General features: G+C 41.7%; 1 protein-coding gene across 3 annotated transcripts in view; it reads left to right on the top strand.

Moving 5' to 3' along the window:
• TBC1D31 (TBC1 domain family member 31) overlaps nt 1-5,934 on the top strand; it is a 60,537-nt gene extending 54,603 nt beyond the window's left edge. For 2 of the 3 annotated variants that reach the window (XM_029223154.1, XM_029223157.1), the window contains exons 21-22: nt 3,768-3,860; nt 5,591-5,934. In XM_029223154.1, the coding sequence (XP_029078987.1) occupies nt 3,768-3,860; nt 5,591-5,724 (227 nt within the window). In that variant the 3' untranslated portion in view covers nt 5,725-5,934. The remainder of the gene's footprint in view (nt 1-3,767; nt 3,861-5,590) is intronic. The other variant, XM_029223155.1, reaches the window with a different exon arrangement.
• The last annotated feature ends 12,583 nt before the right edge of the window (nt 5,935-18,517 follow it).

Below are 18,517 nucleotides of genomic sequence, written 5' to 3'. Positions count from 1 at the left end.
CACTGACAGTCTGTGGGTCCCTCTGAGGATCTCTCCCAGAAACATGTACATACACGTACACACACACACAGCACTTTCCCATGATCATTTTTGTGGATTCCCCAACCAAACGCCTCCATGAACTCCTTGCATGAGACAGAACTTGTTAAAAGTAATGAATCAGTGGCAGAGACTTGCCTGTCGTGGTGGTTCAGGTTAGGCCAGCTGGAGCAGAGAGCTTCTGTGCAAGGGTGGTTAAAGATATCACTGAAGCATGTAGGTGATGGGGACCTTCAGGCTGAGCAGTGGGCTTCATCCTGTTGACCAGACTGGCTGCAGAGCAGAATGGCCTGCGGAAGACAGAGTACAGGGCTTGCCTCCTGGGCAAGGAACGTGGTTAGGGAAAGGAAGGAAATTTAGTTTGTACCTTTCTGTTCCTTTCGAATTTTGTGAGGTACAGGTAATACCACTTCAGTAAATAAATACTAATTTTAAATAATAAGAATCACTTTTGGGGCTTTAAAATAAATACATTAAATGAAGGAAAACAAGTTGTAGTGCAAAAACGTATAGAAAAAAGAACTTTCACTTTTTACTGTACTATTTATATGTTCAAATTTGTTACAGTTAGCCAGTGACTGGCAATTTTTTGATACATTACAAATTTTTTAAAAAATGCATAGTCAGGACCTCACATTTAATTCTGTAGATTTAAAAAGAAATGGAAAGGGCTTCCCTGGCGGCGCAGTGGTTAAGAATCCGCCTGCCAATGCAGGGGACATGGGTTTGATCCCTGGTCCGGGAAGATCCCACATGCCACAGAGCAACTAAGCCCGTGCGCCACAACTACTGAAGCCCACGTGCCTAGAGCCCGTGCTCCACAACAAGAGAAGCCACTGCAATAAGAAGCCCATGCACTGCAACCAAGAGTAGCCCCCGCTCGCCACAGCTAGAGAAAGCACACGTGCAGCAATGAAGACCCAATGCAGCCAAAATTAAATAATTTTTTTTTAAAAACCGGAAAGCTAGATTTTTGTTTTAAAGTTTCACAGGTGGATCTGCTCAGCAGTGTTTGAAACGTTGCTCTAAGCAAAGGGGGGGGAACCACTGGCTGTGTGATATTTACAAGACGGCATTTAATTCATCCTCCCCAATAGCCGTGGGCAGGAGGGATATAGGAGGACAGATGAGAGACAAGGAACGGTGAGATCTCAGATTTGGAAGGATCTGATATGTGAATCATCTCTGCAACATTGCAATAGTGGTTATCCAGCCTATGCCAGAACACTAATAGAGTTGGTGAGCTCGTTACCTCATTCCATTTTCTGCCAGTATTTTATTTAAAAGTTGCTCCTTCCTTATGTAAAGCTGAACCTGCTTTTCTTTTTGTAAACCGTCTCATTAAAAACTGTTCTCTGGTCAGAATGGCCATCAGAAAAGTCTACAAATAAATGCTGGAGGTGTAGAGAAAAGGGAACCTTCCTACACTGTTGGTGGGAATATAGATTGGTGCAGCCACTATGGAGAACAGTATGGAGGTTCCTTAAAAAACTAAAAAGAGAATTACCATATGGCCCAGCAATTCCATTCCTGGGCATATATCCAGAAAAGACGAAAACTCTAATTCGAAAAAGTACATGCACCCTAATGTTCATTACAGCACTATTCACAATAGCCAAGACATGGAAGCAACCTAAATGTCCATCAACTAATGAGTGGATAAAGAAGATGTAATACATATATACAATGGAATACTACTCAGCCTTAAAAAAGAATGGATGGATGGACCATTCTTGCAACATGGATGGACCTAGAGATTATCATACTAAGTGAAGTAAGCCAGACAGAGAAAGACAAATATCATATGATATCACTTATATGTGGAATCTTTAAAAATGATACAAATGAACTTATTTATGAAATAAACAGACTCACAGACATAGAAAACAAACTTGTGGTTACCAAAGGGGAAAAGGGGGAGAGGGATAAATTAGGAGTATGGGATTAACAGATACACGCTACTATATATAAAATAGATAAACAACAGGGACTTACTGTATAGCACAGAGAACTATATTCAGTATCTTGTAATAAGCTAGAATGCAAAAGAATCTGAAAAAGAATACACAAGTGAATCACTTTTCCATACACCTGAAACTAACACAACATGTAAATCAACTACAATTAATAAAAACCAAAACTATTCTCTGGAGCAATGCAGATTACGCTTACTACCATGATAGCCCCTCAGATATTTTAAGATGCCTCTTATATTCCATTCCCTGACACCAGTTCAGAATTAATCATTTGGTAATTAGTCACATTATCTTAATGACTCATTGAGCTAAAACGATGAGTTAAAACCATTAGCTGAACACATATGTATGGAATCTAAAAAACAAAAAAAAGATGGTTCTGAAAAACCTAGGGGCAGGATAGGAATAAAGATGCAGACGTAGAGAATGGACTTGAGGACACAGGGAGAGGGAAGAGTAAGCTGGGGCGAAGTGAGAGAGTGGCATGGACATATATCCACTACCAAATGTAAAATAGATAGCTAGTGGGAAGCAGCCGCATAGCACAGGGAGATCAGCTCGGTGCTTTGTGACCACCTAGAGGGGTGGGATAGGGAGGGTGGGAGGGAGACACAAGAGGGAGGGGATATGGGGATATATGTATATGTATAGCTGATTCACTTTGTTATAAAGCAGAAACTAACACAGCATTGTAAAGCAGTTATACTCCAGTAAAGATGTTAAAAAATTAATTTTAAAAAGCACAAAACACACACACACACGCACGCGCACACACCAGTAGCTGAAGCTCTTGAGCCCAGGTGAAAGGCAGGCATCATCTTCATGAGTCAGTGTGACCCGAGCAGTCTGGGCCTGACTCATGGAGGCTTGGATCCTGGTGATGGGAGTAGAAAGGAAGGGACATCCTAAGTGACATTAGGATGAAAAAATCAAAAGGACTCTGATGTCTTATTGGATGTAAAGCTGTAGGAGTTAGGAAACAGTAAAAACACAGCTGAAGGGTGAGTATAAATTTTGAAGTGCGGAGTGATGTTAAAAAAAATAGGAGGTGGCACCGGTTAGGTGTGGAACACTGCCATGCTTCCTACTCTAATAAGTCCAGGTAAAACTTGCCTATCGCTTGGGACGTCCCTGGTAGTCTGGTGGGTGAGACTCCATGCTCCCAATGCAGGGTTTCATCCCGGGTCAGGAACTAGATCCCTCATGCTGCAACTAAGACTCTGCATGCCACAACTAAAGATCCCACATGCTGCAACTAAAGATGCCACGTGCCGCAGCTAAGACCCAGCCCAGCCAAAATAAATAATAAAAATAAAAATATTAAAAAAACAAAACTTGCCTGTCGCTGCTTCTGGTCTGCTGTATATTGTGGTCATGCCTTGCCTGGTTAAAGCTGGTAGTGATCAGTTCACAGGTGTTCTCAAGGAAGGCTTGCTAATCACATTTAATAGTCTCTCCCAACAAATGTTTGGGATCTCTATACTAACACCTGTATTTTTCAGTAGTTTGTTGGCTTTTTGTTTTCGCTAAAGGTGTTTTTAAAGTACTTTACCAAAACTTCAGCTCAGCTCTTAATTCTCACTAACTGTACTTCCCTTGCCTATTGAATGGTGACAGCATTCTTCCCAGAAGAGAAAACTAAGGGGCTTTTTATCCTTGGCACTTTTAATTCACTAGGGACCGTCTGGAATTAATCATGGCTTTCTATCCACTCCCAAACATTCTCTCTGTTTTTTCACTTTTATAACATAGTGCCCAGGTGCCAAGATGAATGGGTCACCTCAAGCTGTTTGCCTAGAACCTCACAGTTAAAAGACATTTCTGAAATGGAGTCCTTGACACAGAGTAAGTCAACAAACAAGAAAGATGTCTCCTGTCATGTTCGATTTAGCAATATTTAAGCAAGATTGTGGCTTAAGTTATATTTGTAGCATGTTGAGACCATTTTCCCAGGGCATTGATCATGGAAATCCTAAAGTGGAGTCAGCAAGATTCTCAAGTTTCCAGCTGGGGAGAAAAACTGGGTCAGTTCGAACCCCAAGTAGAGAAAGCTTGCCAAATATCATTAGTGCGACTATTTCTCTAGCACCAGCACTGCTGCCCAAAACAGAGTTGGAGGCTCCAATAGAAGTCCGTCACTAACTAAATTAATGATATTCATGACTATTTTTTACATCCTCGTGAAAAGAAAATCTCAGGATTTGTTTTCAAAGCTATTACATATTTGAATTTTCTCAGCCCTTATTCTGGGCTGAGTTCCCTCCAGCAACCATTGGAAACATGTGTCTGCTCTGGGCCCTGAGATGTATTGCAGGGCCAGCTCGCTCAGAACTACTGAGGGCAAGTGGCTCCATGTTGATTAGTTGCCTTTTGATCCCTTGACTTGATTAACTGGAGGTTTTTGTTTATTTCTGGAAGGGCTGGGATGGAAACATCTTACAGAAATGTAGTCATAGCATTAAGCCCATAAAGGAGCTAACAGTTTCCCCAGTAAAGTACTTGATTTGTGTTTAAAAGGAGGGGAGGGGACTGGAAACTCTGTTAGACTTTATTTCAACCAACTTTTTCAGTAAAACTGTCATATAAGTGAAGCAGAATTTAACAATGTGTTTTGAGTTCTTTTAGAAGAACAGATTTGTATATAATGTCCCCAAAAGACCAGCTTTATAAGAAAGATACCTGGTAACAAGTCATGAGTTCCAGTGTTGTGTAAAACATCCTTGCTAACTCATACTCTTATGTGCATCTCTAAATTCTGTGTCAGGATGTGAATTAAACCAAAAGTCATGTGTAAGTCAAATGAAAGGACAGGAGATTCTCAACTGTTCTCTATTCTGACACGTCAGAACTTTTTAACTAGATAGTTCTAAATTTCAAAATCCAGTTGAGGACATTTGGCAAGTTTCTCATTTGGCAGCAAAATAAGAAAAGCATAAATGTTTTATTCCTTGGGGGAAAAACAGTTTTCAGAAATTGAAGCTATTTGAATATGTAACTAAGTTTCAGAGAAGTATATTTTTAAGATGCTTCTTTTTTGAACTCCAGTATTTACTAGCCCCTCTAAATCAATGTGAAATGACTGTTACACTTGGACACATTGTAATGCTCTAATCTTGATTCTGGACTCTCCCTGCGTTGGCCACTATAAAAAGCACTTGATTTATTTATTTAAGCATTAGGAGAAGTGGTCATGGTGTACATTTCACAATATTAATTTTGGCACCTTGGAATTTTCTCATTACAATGAGCACCACGGTGAAGAAACTTACTATTGCAAAGAACTCAAATTCTCTCTTAAACAAGCTTTCTTCCTAATTTAAAAGGTCATCTGTATTCCCAAATCAAAAAAAAGCTAACCAAAAGCAGATAAGTTCTCTAATAGCATTCATTCAATTCAACGAATAAATATTTGACTTGTAAATGGAACCACATGGGCAGGTAATATGTTAGGCTTTTTGTTTAAGTTTTGTTTTTAGAATATTCATTTCATTATTGAGTTTTTGCAACGTATTTACCTTTAAACACTATACCATTGCTAAAATTAACTGTTGTTAATTTTAAATTTTGTTTTCAAGTTTCATTAAACCAAAGAAAAACGCGTTGGGACACCATGGAATGGGATCTTATGGAGAGAGTGAGAAATCTCCGCCAGAGACTCGCCACCCAGGCTCGAAACAGATGTCAAACGCCTCATCTTTTGGCTACTTAGGAGGCTGGTCACCTTGAGAGAGTCAAAGAGCGAGATACCTATTTTGCAATCAGTGACACTGATTTTCAGATTATTTATTTTAAATTCCTATAAAGATCAACCTTTTGTATGAAAAATATGTGTGTATAAAAATTATGTGTTCTCCTTAATTCTGGTGCTTTGGGACTTGTAAATGGCTTATTGTACTTTTCACAATAAAAAAAATTTGAAGCTTTTAAAGCTTTGTATTAGGCCCTTTCAGGTTTCAAGGACCAGCATAAACCTCAGGAACTTTAGTGGATGAGGTTTTATTTTAAAGGTGAACGGAGAAATAAAGAACACGACACCACCTCAGCAGCTGTGCAGCCAGGACTGAGCCTGAACTCAGCAGCAGCGCCAGAGCGTGAGCAGTGAGGAGAGGCCCACCTGCCAGCCCCTCTGCCCCCAGCAGCTGGTCCCCCCCCTCGCCCGCGATCCACCGTACCAACAGCACCCAGGCCACTGTCTCCTCTTCTCCCGACGGCACCGGCTCAGCGCCACAACAGGGCTGCTCCCGGCTTCATCATCTTGGCAAATTACTTCCCTGAACCCATTTCTAAAGGGAGAGTAGAAACAGCACGTGGTCTTTGATGTAAAGATTAAATAAGATCATGTGTATGAAGTCCCTGATACAGTGCTTTTCCTGGTGTGGTGCTTAATAGCACACAGTACATACGAGTGCTTTGTTTTGGTTTTGGCACAAAGATAACCTTATGGTAAGCCAAATGCTCTCTTTTGTCCAAAGTCCTAAAAGAACACCCCGTTACAGGACTTCCCTGGTGGTGCAGTGGTTAAGAATCCGCCTGCCAATGCAGGGGACACGGGTTCGAGCCCTGGTCCGGGAAGATCCCACGTGCCGCGGAGCAGCTAAGCCCGTGCGCCACAACTGCTGAGCCTGTGCTCTAGAGCCCGCATGCCACAACTACTGAGCCCACGCTCCTAGAGCCTGTGCTCCGCAATGAAGAGTAGCCCCCGCTCGCTGCAACTAGAGAAAGCCCGCGCACAGCAACAAAGACCCAACGCAGCCAAAAAAAAAAAGAGAAAAAAACACCTTAGATTACATCAGGAAAAACAATTTAAAAAAAAAAATACCCCATCATTATGCAAGGCATTGGTTTCCCAAGAGCACTCTCATCAGCCTCATTTTCTTCGTCAGTTTGTTAGAAGCATACCTTCATGGGCCAGGGTGGTGTGTGTATGTGGCAACAGAAAGTCACAGGATATAAAATATTTCTGGTGTGATTGCAACTTCAATGAGCTAGAAATTGCTCACCTCAAAGGATTTGAATTCTAGGGACCCCCCTCGTGGTAAGACACTGCCCTCCCATTGCTCGGGGCCCAGGTTCAATCCCTGGTCAGAGAACTAGATCCCACACACATGCTGCAACTTAGAAGCCCACGTGCCAGAACTAAAGATCCCATGTGCCGCAACAAAGGATCCCGTGTGCTGCAACGAAGATCCCGCTCAGCCTAAATAAATTTTTTTTAAAAAAAAAGTATTTGAATTCTAAAATATTGTGATTCTGCCAGCCAGAATCAACTGTATATTGCCCGTTGTCGACCTCTACTTCAGGTCCTCTTTTACTAGAATTTACATCCATTCAGATCGGTTTTGCAAACTGTGCACGCGCACACACTCTTTTATAGTCTTATAATATTTTAAACTTTTTAAAAAAGTTTCTATCCATCCAGTGAAAGTGGGTTATGCATACTTTCAATGACATGAAGTTCTTTTTTATTACATTCTTCCCTCTAGTTTTCCCTGAGCCTGCAATTCTCCCAACAGTAATCTTGATAAAGTCACTGGCTTAGCAGAGAGGTAGTTGGCTGAGTCTCATAAGTCACGTGGGATTGCTTGGCATGTCAGAGGTTATCACATTTAATGAAATCTACGAAATACATTTCTGATTATCTCTTCCTGCTTCTTGGCAGTATATCTTCAACCTGACCCCAATTTCTTTCTCTTTTTTTCTTTTTTTTTTTTTATTTGTTCATTTGGCTGCACCGGGTCTTAGTTGCGGCATGTGGGATCTAGTTTCCTAACCAGGGATCGAACCCGGGCCCCCTGCATTGGGAGCGCAGAGTCTTAGCCACTGGACCACCAAAGAAGTCCCCCCAATTTCTTTATAATATAAACTCTCTGGGAATTGAATGAAGGTTGAGCTTGGCTAAAATTCTTCCCACACTGACTACAGTCACAAAGCTTTTCTCCAGTACTCCCTTGAGTTAGTTGGAGAAGAGCAGTTCCTAAATGCCTTTTCATATTTATCACATTCATAAGGTTTCTTTCTGGTTGGATAAATGTGGGGCTTCAGCTAAATCCCTCTCCACATTGACTCCACTTAAAGAGTCTTCAGTATGAATTCAATGATGTTGAATAAGTTACTGACTTGGTTAAAGGCCTTCTCACACATTCACAAGGTTTTTCTCTGGTATGAATTCTCTGATGTTGAGCAAGATTTGAATATTTGCTAAAGGCCTTCCCACTGTGACTCCACTGTGACCGCTACAGCTGTAACGATGACTCTACAAGGGCTGCCAAAGTGTCAATCTATTAATGTGGGTGCACTTAACACAGATTCTTAATGTTGAATCTCAGGTCAGTCTGGAGATAAACCACGTAATTTGAACATGAGAAGTTTAATGTAAAGAGTTAGTAAACTACAATAGGGCCGTAAGTATAAAAATGCTAAAGGGTGCCTAGGGCTGAGGGAGAGGACCCAAGGAAGGACAAACTCGGAAGGAGGTCCCTCCCTCCTCAAGGCTCAGGTTCAGAGCGCACTGGCCAGCAGAGGGGTTGCTGGACTGCCCAGGCCAGAGCTGGCCCACCTGCACAGGCAGCAGGAAGGAAGTGGCCAGGGTGCAGGCGATCCCAGGCTGCCAAGTGAAAGCTCGTAGGAAGCCAGGACCCTGAGTGTTACCATAGCCATGTGTGGCCCGGTTGGGCCATGTTGGGAAGGGGAGGGTCATGCTGAGACAGGCTGGGACCTGGGACCCTTCGCTGCAGTGCTTGCACCTAGGCAAATGTCTCCTTGATCGACAAAATACAAAGAAACTATAAGGGACTAAAAATAACTGTGTGCATGTGCAGTTGGGGCAAATTATGGACAAGATACAAAAGGACCAAAAAACCCAACTTCCACTTCTAAAGAACCAGAAGCAAAAGCAGGGTGTCAGGAGCAAAAAGCAGCATACTGAGCACGCCCCCTGCACTCAACACGGCCAGAGAGGTGGGCAGACACCTAAGCCACCCGTGGACCCACCCCTACCTTCACCCCAGATAAGGAACCAGCTCCCCGCAAGCTTGGGGAGTGAGCAAGGGGACGTGTTACTTGCTTTCACTCCCGCCTGCTGCAGCAGGGGCCCCAATAAAGCCTTGCCTGAATTTTTTGTCTTGCCTCTCATGCATTTCTATTAAGGAAGGCCAAGAACCCTTGTCGGTAACAACGGGGAACCACCCCGCGGGGCACAGGCAAACCAAGGCCAGAAGCCAGGCGCTCAGAGCGTGTCAGGGCTGCTGCTGGCATTAGAAGTGAACATGCCATGTCCATGTTGGGAGGACCAGAGTGAAGTGGTCCTCAGGCTGGGCTGTGAAGTCACTAAGAGGTTGTGTGCTCTGGGCACACGGCTGGTACAGAGCACCACTGGGCGTCCCCACACACTCCGACCACTGAGGGACCGTGAAGCAGGAAGTATCAATAGAATAAAGAAAACAGCACATCTGAGCTAGAAAGAGAAGCCCCATTCCTCCTGCAGTGTCCTCCCGCGCCCTCTGCTGACAGCCTAACACCGTGCACACCATAAGAAGAAAGGCTTGAAGAGTCTCATCTGTTTTTGCAGAGCAGGCACTGAAGAGTGAATCTGGAGCTCAGAAGCCATAAATTGATCACAGGCACTCCTGTGCAATTGAAAGTGGCTCTAAAAGTTTACTTGGTTGGTTGGCAGAAACGTGGACTCAATGTTGGCCTCTTTAATTACACAGAGATGCCAGGATATGCCTGATGTGATGTAGATGCAGGCTTGGGAAGGTATGGGAAGGCTTGGGAAGGTATGAACGCAGGAGTGGATTTATCACGTATGAACTTCTCACTCTCTTTCCAGCTACGTGCTCAGCCCCAAAGACACTCCCTTCTTAAGGCACTGAGTGAAGGGAGTATCTGCAAATTTGAAAAACTCTGGTGAGAGACGCCCGTCAATATGCTTCCTGATTTCAGTGGGGATGATGGGATTTCATGCAGCAGAGGCCAAGTGTCAGTGGTTTAACTACCAAAGACAACCACTGACAGCTGCCGGCAGCAGAGAAGAAGTATTAAGGGATTCTTGGCTATCAGTAATTGATTACGTTTTCCCTAAGAATTAAATAGGTAGGCAGCCTACTAAAATGTTGCTTGATATATGTAACAGGAAATCTTAAGAGCTGGTGGCCCAAAACCTGACTTGAGTCACTGTTACTGAACCAAACTCGGGTCCACTCGCCTGCCTGCAGTTAAGCCAATCTACCAACACTGGGTCGGGGTGAAGGAAAGTGCAGTATTTAGTGCAGGGCACCAAGCAAGGAGTCCAGGCGGCTAATGCTCTGAAGGCCCAAACTTGCCAGTGGCTTTCAGGGAAAGGTTTTCTAAAGACACAGTGAGGGAGAGGGGTTGTGGGGTGTGTGATCAGCTCGTGGACATTCTTCTGATTGGTTGGTGGTGAGGTAATCGGGAGCAACATCATCAACCTTCTGGGTCCAACCCGTCTGGGGTCTATGTGCTTGTGGGCAGCATGCAGTTAACCCTTCCACCTGGTGGGGGTTTCAGTATCTGCTAAACAGCTCAAAAGATTTGACTCTGATTTTTATCTACAGCCCTCGAGGAGGAGCTAAAAGTCCCTGACTTTGTTTAATGGCTAAACTATTGTTATTTGTCTTACTTGACTGTTTTCCTTTGTTTCTGCATTTTCTCACTTCTCCAATTAAATTTATCTTTGGAACTTGGGGAAGGCCTAGGAAGCTAAAGTTTTTCTACAAACAAGAGGCAAGTGGAGGACATGGGGAGGTCTGTCCCAGGAAGGCCCCATAGGGTCCTGCTCAATGACATCACCATAATGGAGAGCTATGTCTGTCACCCATTTTCCAGACCTAAAATCATCCCCAGATTCAAAGCCTTTTTTTTTTTTAATTGAAGTATAGTCACGTTAGTTTCAGGTATACAGCACAGCGATTCAGTTATACACATATAGTCTTCAGATTCTCTTCCCTTATAAGTTATTATGAAATACTGTGTATAGTTCCCTGTGCTAAAACACAGTAGGTCCTTGTTGGTTGTCTATTTTATATTCAATGTCTCTTGATTGAAGGGAAGACCAGGTCCCTATGGTGAAGGATTCTGCAGCTGTGAATGACACATATATATGCTATAAATAATCCCTCAGTCCTTTCCAAAGAGATCTGTTGGCACTTACCTGAAAGACTGGGTAGCAGGATAAAGAAGACACCCAGCCCTTTCAGGGATTACTAGACATTTGCTGTAAAATGACACTAATTACTTGGGTCCACCAAAGGCAGAGCTAACAGTGGTCAGGTGAAAAAGGAGCCTTGGGCCAGTTTGAATTACAGTGGATGCAATAAGGCCGTGAAACCAACTGTGGTGATTTTGGGTACCTGAATGTATAATTGGAATAAACATATTTGACAAAGGGCAGAATCTCTACACTGGTGCTATGACCCACTGAGTAAGGGTCGTTAGAATAGGAAGAGCCAAGTGAAGGCCTCTGAAAGTCCTCCCTGCCACGATGTTAACCCAAAAGTATTATCACATCCTCACTGGAGAATGGCGGAGACCAGTGTGCTATCAAAGACTTGAAAGATGAAGGGGTGGTTATAGCTATCACTGTTGCTGAGTCCAAGCTCCTGCTGCTTGCTGCAGGACAGGCCAATAAATGGAGAGAGGAGTTGCTGGGGCAAGGAATAGTGACTTTATTCACAAAGCCAGCAGACCAAGAAGACGTGGACTCATGTCCCAAAGAACCATCTTGCCTGAGTTATTTCAGGCTTCTTTTATGCTAAAAGGGAAAGGATTTAAAGCCAAACACTTCCTGGTTCCGGTCAGCCTCCAGAGGGTATATGTTAATTTCTTCCTTCTTGTAGTCATTCACATGTGGGCCTGGTCAGGATGTTTCCTATGAGCTAAACAAAGGTATTTCAGCTTAAGCTCATTACCTGGGAGGCAGGGTTCCCAGAGATGGATCATTATGTAAAATTTAAGCTTATAGGCAACATCCCTTTAGTGATTAACTTGTATTACTAATCGAATACAAAGGTTATTCCCTATTACAATTCCCTACTGTCAATGTCCGTTCCACAATCTTGTGGCAAAAGGGATGAAGATCGCTCTGGCTACTTACTGCTGAACAGAGGCAATGACTATTCCTTAGAATCTTTAGTCAGTCCTTTTTTATCTACAATTATTTGAACCTGATGAAACTCCTTAGCACTTTGTTGTCTAATTTGTAATTGAACTTGGGGTTTTGGTTCTGGTTCCCAGTATATATACTAAATTCCTGTGCTATTTATTTGGACAAAATTAAACAAATTGGTTGAAGCTTCTCCAGCTATAATGAAATTACCATCTACTTCAGTTGGACAGGCAGGCCTGTTGGAGGTCAAGTCATGAACAGAGGTTAGTATAATGCCCAAAGTTTTAACGTAGTTGGCAGCTGCTAGGTATTTTAAAGCATTTATAGATTCTCCCGCCCAGGCAGGCACCTCGAATGGCCTACTATACACTATTTCAAAGGGGCTTAATTTAAGACTGTTTCTGGGAGCCACTGATCCATAGCAGGGTAACTGGCAAGGCCTTATCCCAAGTTAAATTAGTCTTCTGACATATTTTAATGATGTTCCTTTTTAATGTATGATTCATTTTCTTGGTTTTTCCTGATGACTGTGGTCTCTAGGATGAAAGCAATGCTGTAATCCAAATCAGGGGATAATTTCCCTAAGGAGGGCTTTAACCACTTTAGAGCCTTTCTGTCCAGGTGGTATGCTTCCACCCATCCTGAAAACGTGTCCACACACACTAGCATGTTATCTGAAACTTCCTGCAGCTCAAGGCATTTGAGTAAAGTCCATTTTCCAGTCCTCGGTGGGGCAGATTCCTCTATGTTGAGTCCCCGTCTGGGGAGGTCTGACAGCAGTATTTGGATTATTTTTAGCACAAATCATGCAATTCTGAGTGACTTGCTGGATGGTCTTTTGTTAGGCCCCATTATATATATATATGAACCCTTTGTAAGGTGGCATCTCTCCTATAATGGGCACTATTATGAATGGGCTGCAGCATAAGAGTGCCTCAGGAAACAAAAAAACTGTGCACTCCATTTCCAGCCAGGCGTGACCCAAGTGAAACCCCACTCTTTGGCCCTCTCTTTGTCCTTTTCTGAATACACTGGCTGGTATTTTGACTGGTCCATCCTCTTGCCTCAGAGGATAGATTAGGTGTCCCAGCATCCCTTTTTAATTGGATTCATATTGGTCATGTGCTTTTGGCCTTCCCTGGGGTGCCATTAGCACACACTCCTGGTCTTACCTTTTTGTAGACCTGTGATGGGTTGGAGAGAGCTCTGTCTCTTTTTCCGGGGTTCTCAGGAGCCCCATCTGTAGGCTTAAGTGTAAGTGTGCCCTGGTGGGACTCTGAGGTCAAGCTGTTCTGGTGAAAGACTTCAGGGTGAAATCTGTCAGAAAGTTAATCTGCTCATTCCCCACTGTCAATTTTACCGGGAGCTCCTGTGGGGAATTAAGTGCCTCAAGTCCAAGGGAGCCCCTGGGCCTCTTCATTCATCAGTGTTCCTCCCTTTCTACCCTGTTAGAGACTCTCATCTTTTGTTTTTCTTTTGTTTTAGCCTTGGGCAGTGGTTCCTCCTTACAGTAAGTGCATTGTTTCTCCCCCATAGTGATGGCTTATCTCTTCAGTTACTCGCCTTCTGGGAATCCAACACTGGTGTCAAAAACGTGGCGTTTCATTTTGCATCTTCTTTTCTCTGTTGTTCCCTGTTGAACACTTTAAAAGCAGCATCTACCAATTGAGAAGGGTTCATTCCAAATGCACCACCTAGTTTTTGCAACTTTCTCCTGATATCTGAAGCACTTTGCCCCCTCCTTCCCCTCCAAAAAAGGTCAAATTTATCATTTTAATATTTTCAGGGGCCTTGGGATCTGCATTAGGATGACGTCTATAGGCTTAATAAATTCTTTCCAAAAATTCAGAGAGGTCTTCATTTGTTTTGCTGGATTTCTTTAATTTTATTCAAATTCTTTTGCTTTGGTTCCCCTTTTCAAAGCCCTGCCAAGATATACTAATTAGTAGTGCTCTAATAAGGGCATTCCTCCCTCATTGTGGTCCTAATTTGGTTCAGCTGTGGATCTTGTCAAGTGGGCTTCAGGTGTAGAGGATCCTCCCTATAAAGGAGGGTTGTGATCCTTCCAGTTAAAGAAGGATGAGAAACCCAGCTGGCTGGTTGTTTGCATTTAGCCCCCTATATGAGATAACAGCAATGGAAAGCTCCCTGCCCTGGGAGTGGCTTCTGGCCCAAACTGGATACACTATTGGGTCTTAGATGGTGATCATGGGACCAGTCCTTGTACCCCAGAAGCTAACACAGGCTTTTCTAATTGATCCCTAGAAGGAGGGGCAGTCCTGAGCCCCAGTGTCAGGAATTGGGGATAGACAGGCATGGAAGGTGGTGGAAAGGGTGTATATACTGGCATAATGGCCAGAGTAGATGGGACAGCTAGCTGAGCCGGAGGAGTTAAGGTCTGAAGCAACATATCCTCACTCTTATTCCCTTTCCTTCTTACTTTCCATGATGTAATAACACAAATGCTTGCACATAAAGGACTTCATCATTCTTCCCTGCTTCCTCACAAAATAGCTATAGAGGTATTCAAAAGCCACTGTAAAACCATAGATAGCAATTGATCATCTCTAACCATTGAAAGGATGCCTTTTTGCTTTGGCAAAAGGCAAACCGGGACTACAGTGCAACTGAAAAGAAACTTGGTTACTGCTGTGACATACAACAATTTAAGATAATTACTAAAATTATGACCAATATCATTTACTAGGATATACCAGAATTGTAGGAGTTCCATATAGTTTCTAGAATGTGTATATTAATAATGTTTACCCATAAGATAAAACTTCTTAGATTGTATCACCACTTATTTGACAATGCTTCCCATGTAATTTAACATACCAAATAAGCCTTCCCATGTAATTTAACATACCAAATAAGCCTAGTTAGCTTAATATTCCTCTCTCTGAAATGGAGAGAAACAAATAATTTGAGGTGTTCCAGGGACCCCATGGAAAACCTCAAAGTTAGCTAGAGGTCAAATGAACTCCATTTAGAATTTGATATTTGGGAAGTCTGTCAAAAATGTCAAAAAGCTTTAAAACACTTGGTCAAACAGAATCACAGGTCACTGTGAAACAATACTCATTCACTTAACCAGTGATAATAAAAGATCTCAGTTGTAAATACAGATCATTTAAAGAAACTCACAATCTATTACAAAAAGCAGTTCAAGGGGGCAGACAGCAGAAGCAAGAAGAACTATAATCCAACAGCCTGTGGAACAAAAACCACATTCACAAAAAGATAGATAAGATGAAAAGGCAGAGGGCTATGTACCAGATGAAGAAACAAGATAAAACCCCAGAAAAACAACTAACTGAAGTGGAGATAGGCAACCTTCCAGAAAAAGAATTCAGCATAATGATAGTGAAGATGACCCAGGAGGGAAAAAAAACGTAAAAAACACAAACACATGGAGGCTAAACAATATGTTACTAAATAACCAAGAGATCACTGAAGAAATCAAAGAGGAAATCAAAAAATACCTAGAGACAAATGACAATGAAAACACGATGATCCAAAACCTATGGGATGCAGCAAAAGCAGTTCTAAGAGGGAAGTTTATAGCTATACAAGCCTACCTCAAGAAACAAGAAGAATCTCAAATAAACAATGTAACCTTACACCTAAAGAAACTAGAGAAAGAACAAACGAAACCCAAAGTTAGCAGAAGGAAAGAAATCATAAAGATCAGAGCAGAAATAAATGAAATAGAAAGAAAACCATAGCAAAGATCAATAAAACTAAAAGCTGGTTCCCTATAAACAAGACGAAAAGACAACCCTCAGAATGGGAGAAAATATTTGCAAATGAATCAACGGACAAAGGATTAATCTCCAAAATATATAAACAGCTCATGCAGCTCAATATTAAAGAAACAAACAACCCAATCCAAAAATGGGCAGAAGACCTAAATAGACATTTCTCCAAAGAAGACATACAGATGGCCAAGAAGCTCATGAAAAGCTGCTCAACATCAATAATAATTAGAGAAATCAAAACTACAATGAGGTATCACCTCACACCAGTTAGAATGGGCATCATCAGAAAATCTACCCACAACAAATGCTGGAGAGGGTGTGGAGAAAATGGAACCATCTTGCACTGTTGGTGGGAATGTAAATTGATACAGCCACTATGGAGAACAGTATGGAGGTTCCTTAAAAAATGAAAAATAGAATTACCATAAGACCCAGCAATCCCACTACTGGGCATATACCCAGAGAAAACCATAATTCAAAAAGACACATGCACCCCAATGTTCATTGCAGCCCTATTTACAATAGGCAAGACATGGAAGCAACCTAAATGCCCATCGACAGACGAATGGATAAAGAAGATGTGGTACATATATACAATGGAATATTACTCAGCCATAAAAAGGAACGAAACTGAGTCATTTGTTGAGACGTGGATGGATCTAGAGACTGTCATACAGAGTGAAGTAAGTCGGAAAGAGAAAAACAAATATCGTATGTTAGCGCATGTATGTGGAACCTAGAAAAATGGTACAGATGAACCGGTTTGCAGGGCAGAAGTTGAGACACAGGTATAGAGAACAAATATATGGACACCAAGGGGGGAAAGCAGCTGGGGGGGGTGGTGGTGGTGGGATGAATTGGGAGACTGGGATTGACATGTATACACTGATGTGTATAAAATGGATAACTAATAAGAACCTGTTGTATAAAAAAATAAATAAAATAAAATTTTAAAAAGATTTTTAAAAAAGCAGTTCAATATTTTAAGAAAACTTTGTCCTCTTAGAGAACCAAATTCAGGTTTTGCACCTCCTTACCTTTAAGATTCATTTTCTTAATTAGGTTCAATCTTATGTTAGCCAGCCCTGACTATGCACAAAATTCTTTCAGTGTTCCTCCTCCACAAACCTTCCACAACTTTCTGTATCCATGTTAATCTGTTCCTCATTTTCTTTTCCATTCAGAAACAACCAGCTCTAGGACAAAACCACCCTTTTCCCTTTAACAAAATGCATTTTCATTCCTCATACCTTCTTTGCTGAAAACACACATCCCGTATCTTTGCATACTGAAGTGTTTCCTTCACAATTCTTAACCTTAAAACCTTAATCTTTAGTGAAAACCAAAAAGCAAGTAATTGTAAACTCTTTGTCATACCAGAATTTCCTGATTGACAAACTTTTGCTTTAGTCTTCCTCTCCTAAGAGGGCGAAAGTAGGTACATTTAGACCTGCCCAGAAGTTAATGTTCTAATGTTTTATCCTATTCGAAACGACCCAATGAATTCTCTTCATTTAACTTAGTTTAGTTTCAAGTTTTGAAAATCTGTAGAGACTATTTTAGATAGACATTCCCAAAACATAATTATTCCTATAGAGTCTATCTTAAAGTCTTACCTCATTTACCTCTATTTTATTTACTTAAAATCTTTGTCATATTGTTGTTTTTCTTGCTGACAAAGTTTGTAACAGGAATAATAAGGTCTTACTTCATTTCTACTAAACCTAAGTACAATAAAAGTATTATACTTAATGTTGATGACTCTAAAGACAGGTATGTATTAATCAAACCAACAAGCTCAAGCTAATTAATACCAGATATTAATTCAATACTGAATATTTCCTAGATCATGTGAACCCGAAATTCTGGCCAGTTTCTTTTATTTTTGAGTATTTATGTAAGTGCTTAATTTCCTTTAAGCCAGTTAAATAGAGCTCTTTTAAAAATTAATTTTGGCAATGCCACACATCTATAACACATGTACAAGTACACAAACACAGGGACCTCATGGTTACCATTCTGAAATTTCACCCATGAATCAGGTCCAACAGTGTAAAACCCATCAGTTACAGAAGAGGTTAGATTCCGATTGGGTTTCTGGCAAATGGGACAAATCAAGGTCACCTGTCTAGACGGCTAAACCCTTTTTACTAATATTAATGGAAAAGACACTTCTGTTTCTATTTGTAGCTTTTGGTGATGTTAGGAACCAAGTAGAACCTTTCTCTTCTTCCTGTGAATGTCCCTCTCTTGGACAAGAACAGACAGGTTTTGGTTTTGTCTTTTTCTGTTCCTTTCCTCCATTTGACATCAGCAAAAGTTTTAAGTATCACAAAACTGATTTGGCTGTAAATGGAGAAATAGTACCAAACAAAATGAAATGGAAAACGCAAAGGACAAACAAAATCCTAAGTAAACTCTCAAGTTTGGTCTTGAGGTTTTACATATACCAACGATACCGGAGACCATAAGGGGATCATAAATGAAGTAATTAACACAGCAAGGGTGGCAGTACATGGTGCACAGGGTCCCAAGATAACCCTGCCTAAACCCCTTGCGGAGATCCTAACAGGTACTGTGGCCACATATTGTTACAATAAAATGTCATCTTCCCCTCA

The sequence above is a fragment of the Monodon monoceros genome, unplaced genomic scaffold, assembly GCF_005190385.1.
Source record: "Monodon monoceros isolate NGI ecotype Baffin Bay Population unplaced genomic scaffold, NGI_Narwhal_1 Super_Scaffold_14, whole genome shotgun sequence".
Lineage (NCBI taxonomy): Eukaryota > Metazoa > Chordata > Mammalia > Artiodactyla > Monodontidae > Monodon > Monodon monoceros.
Note: the sequence above shows the minus strand (reverse complement) of the source record. Positions and strands in the feature narration are given on the sequence as shown.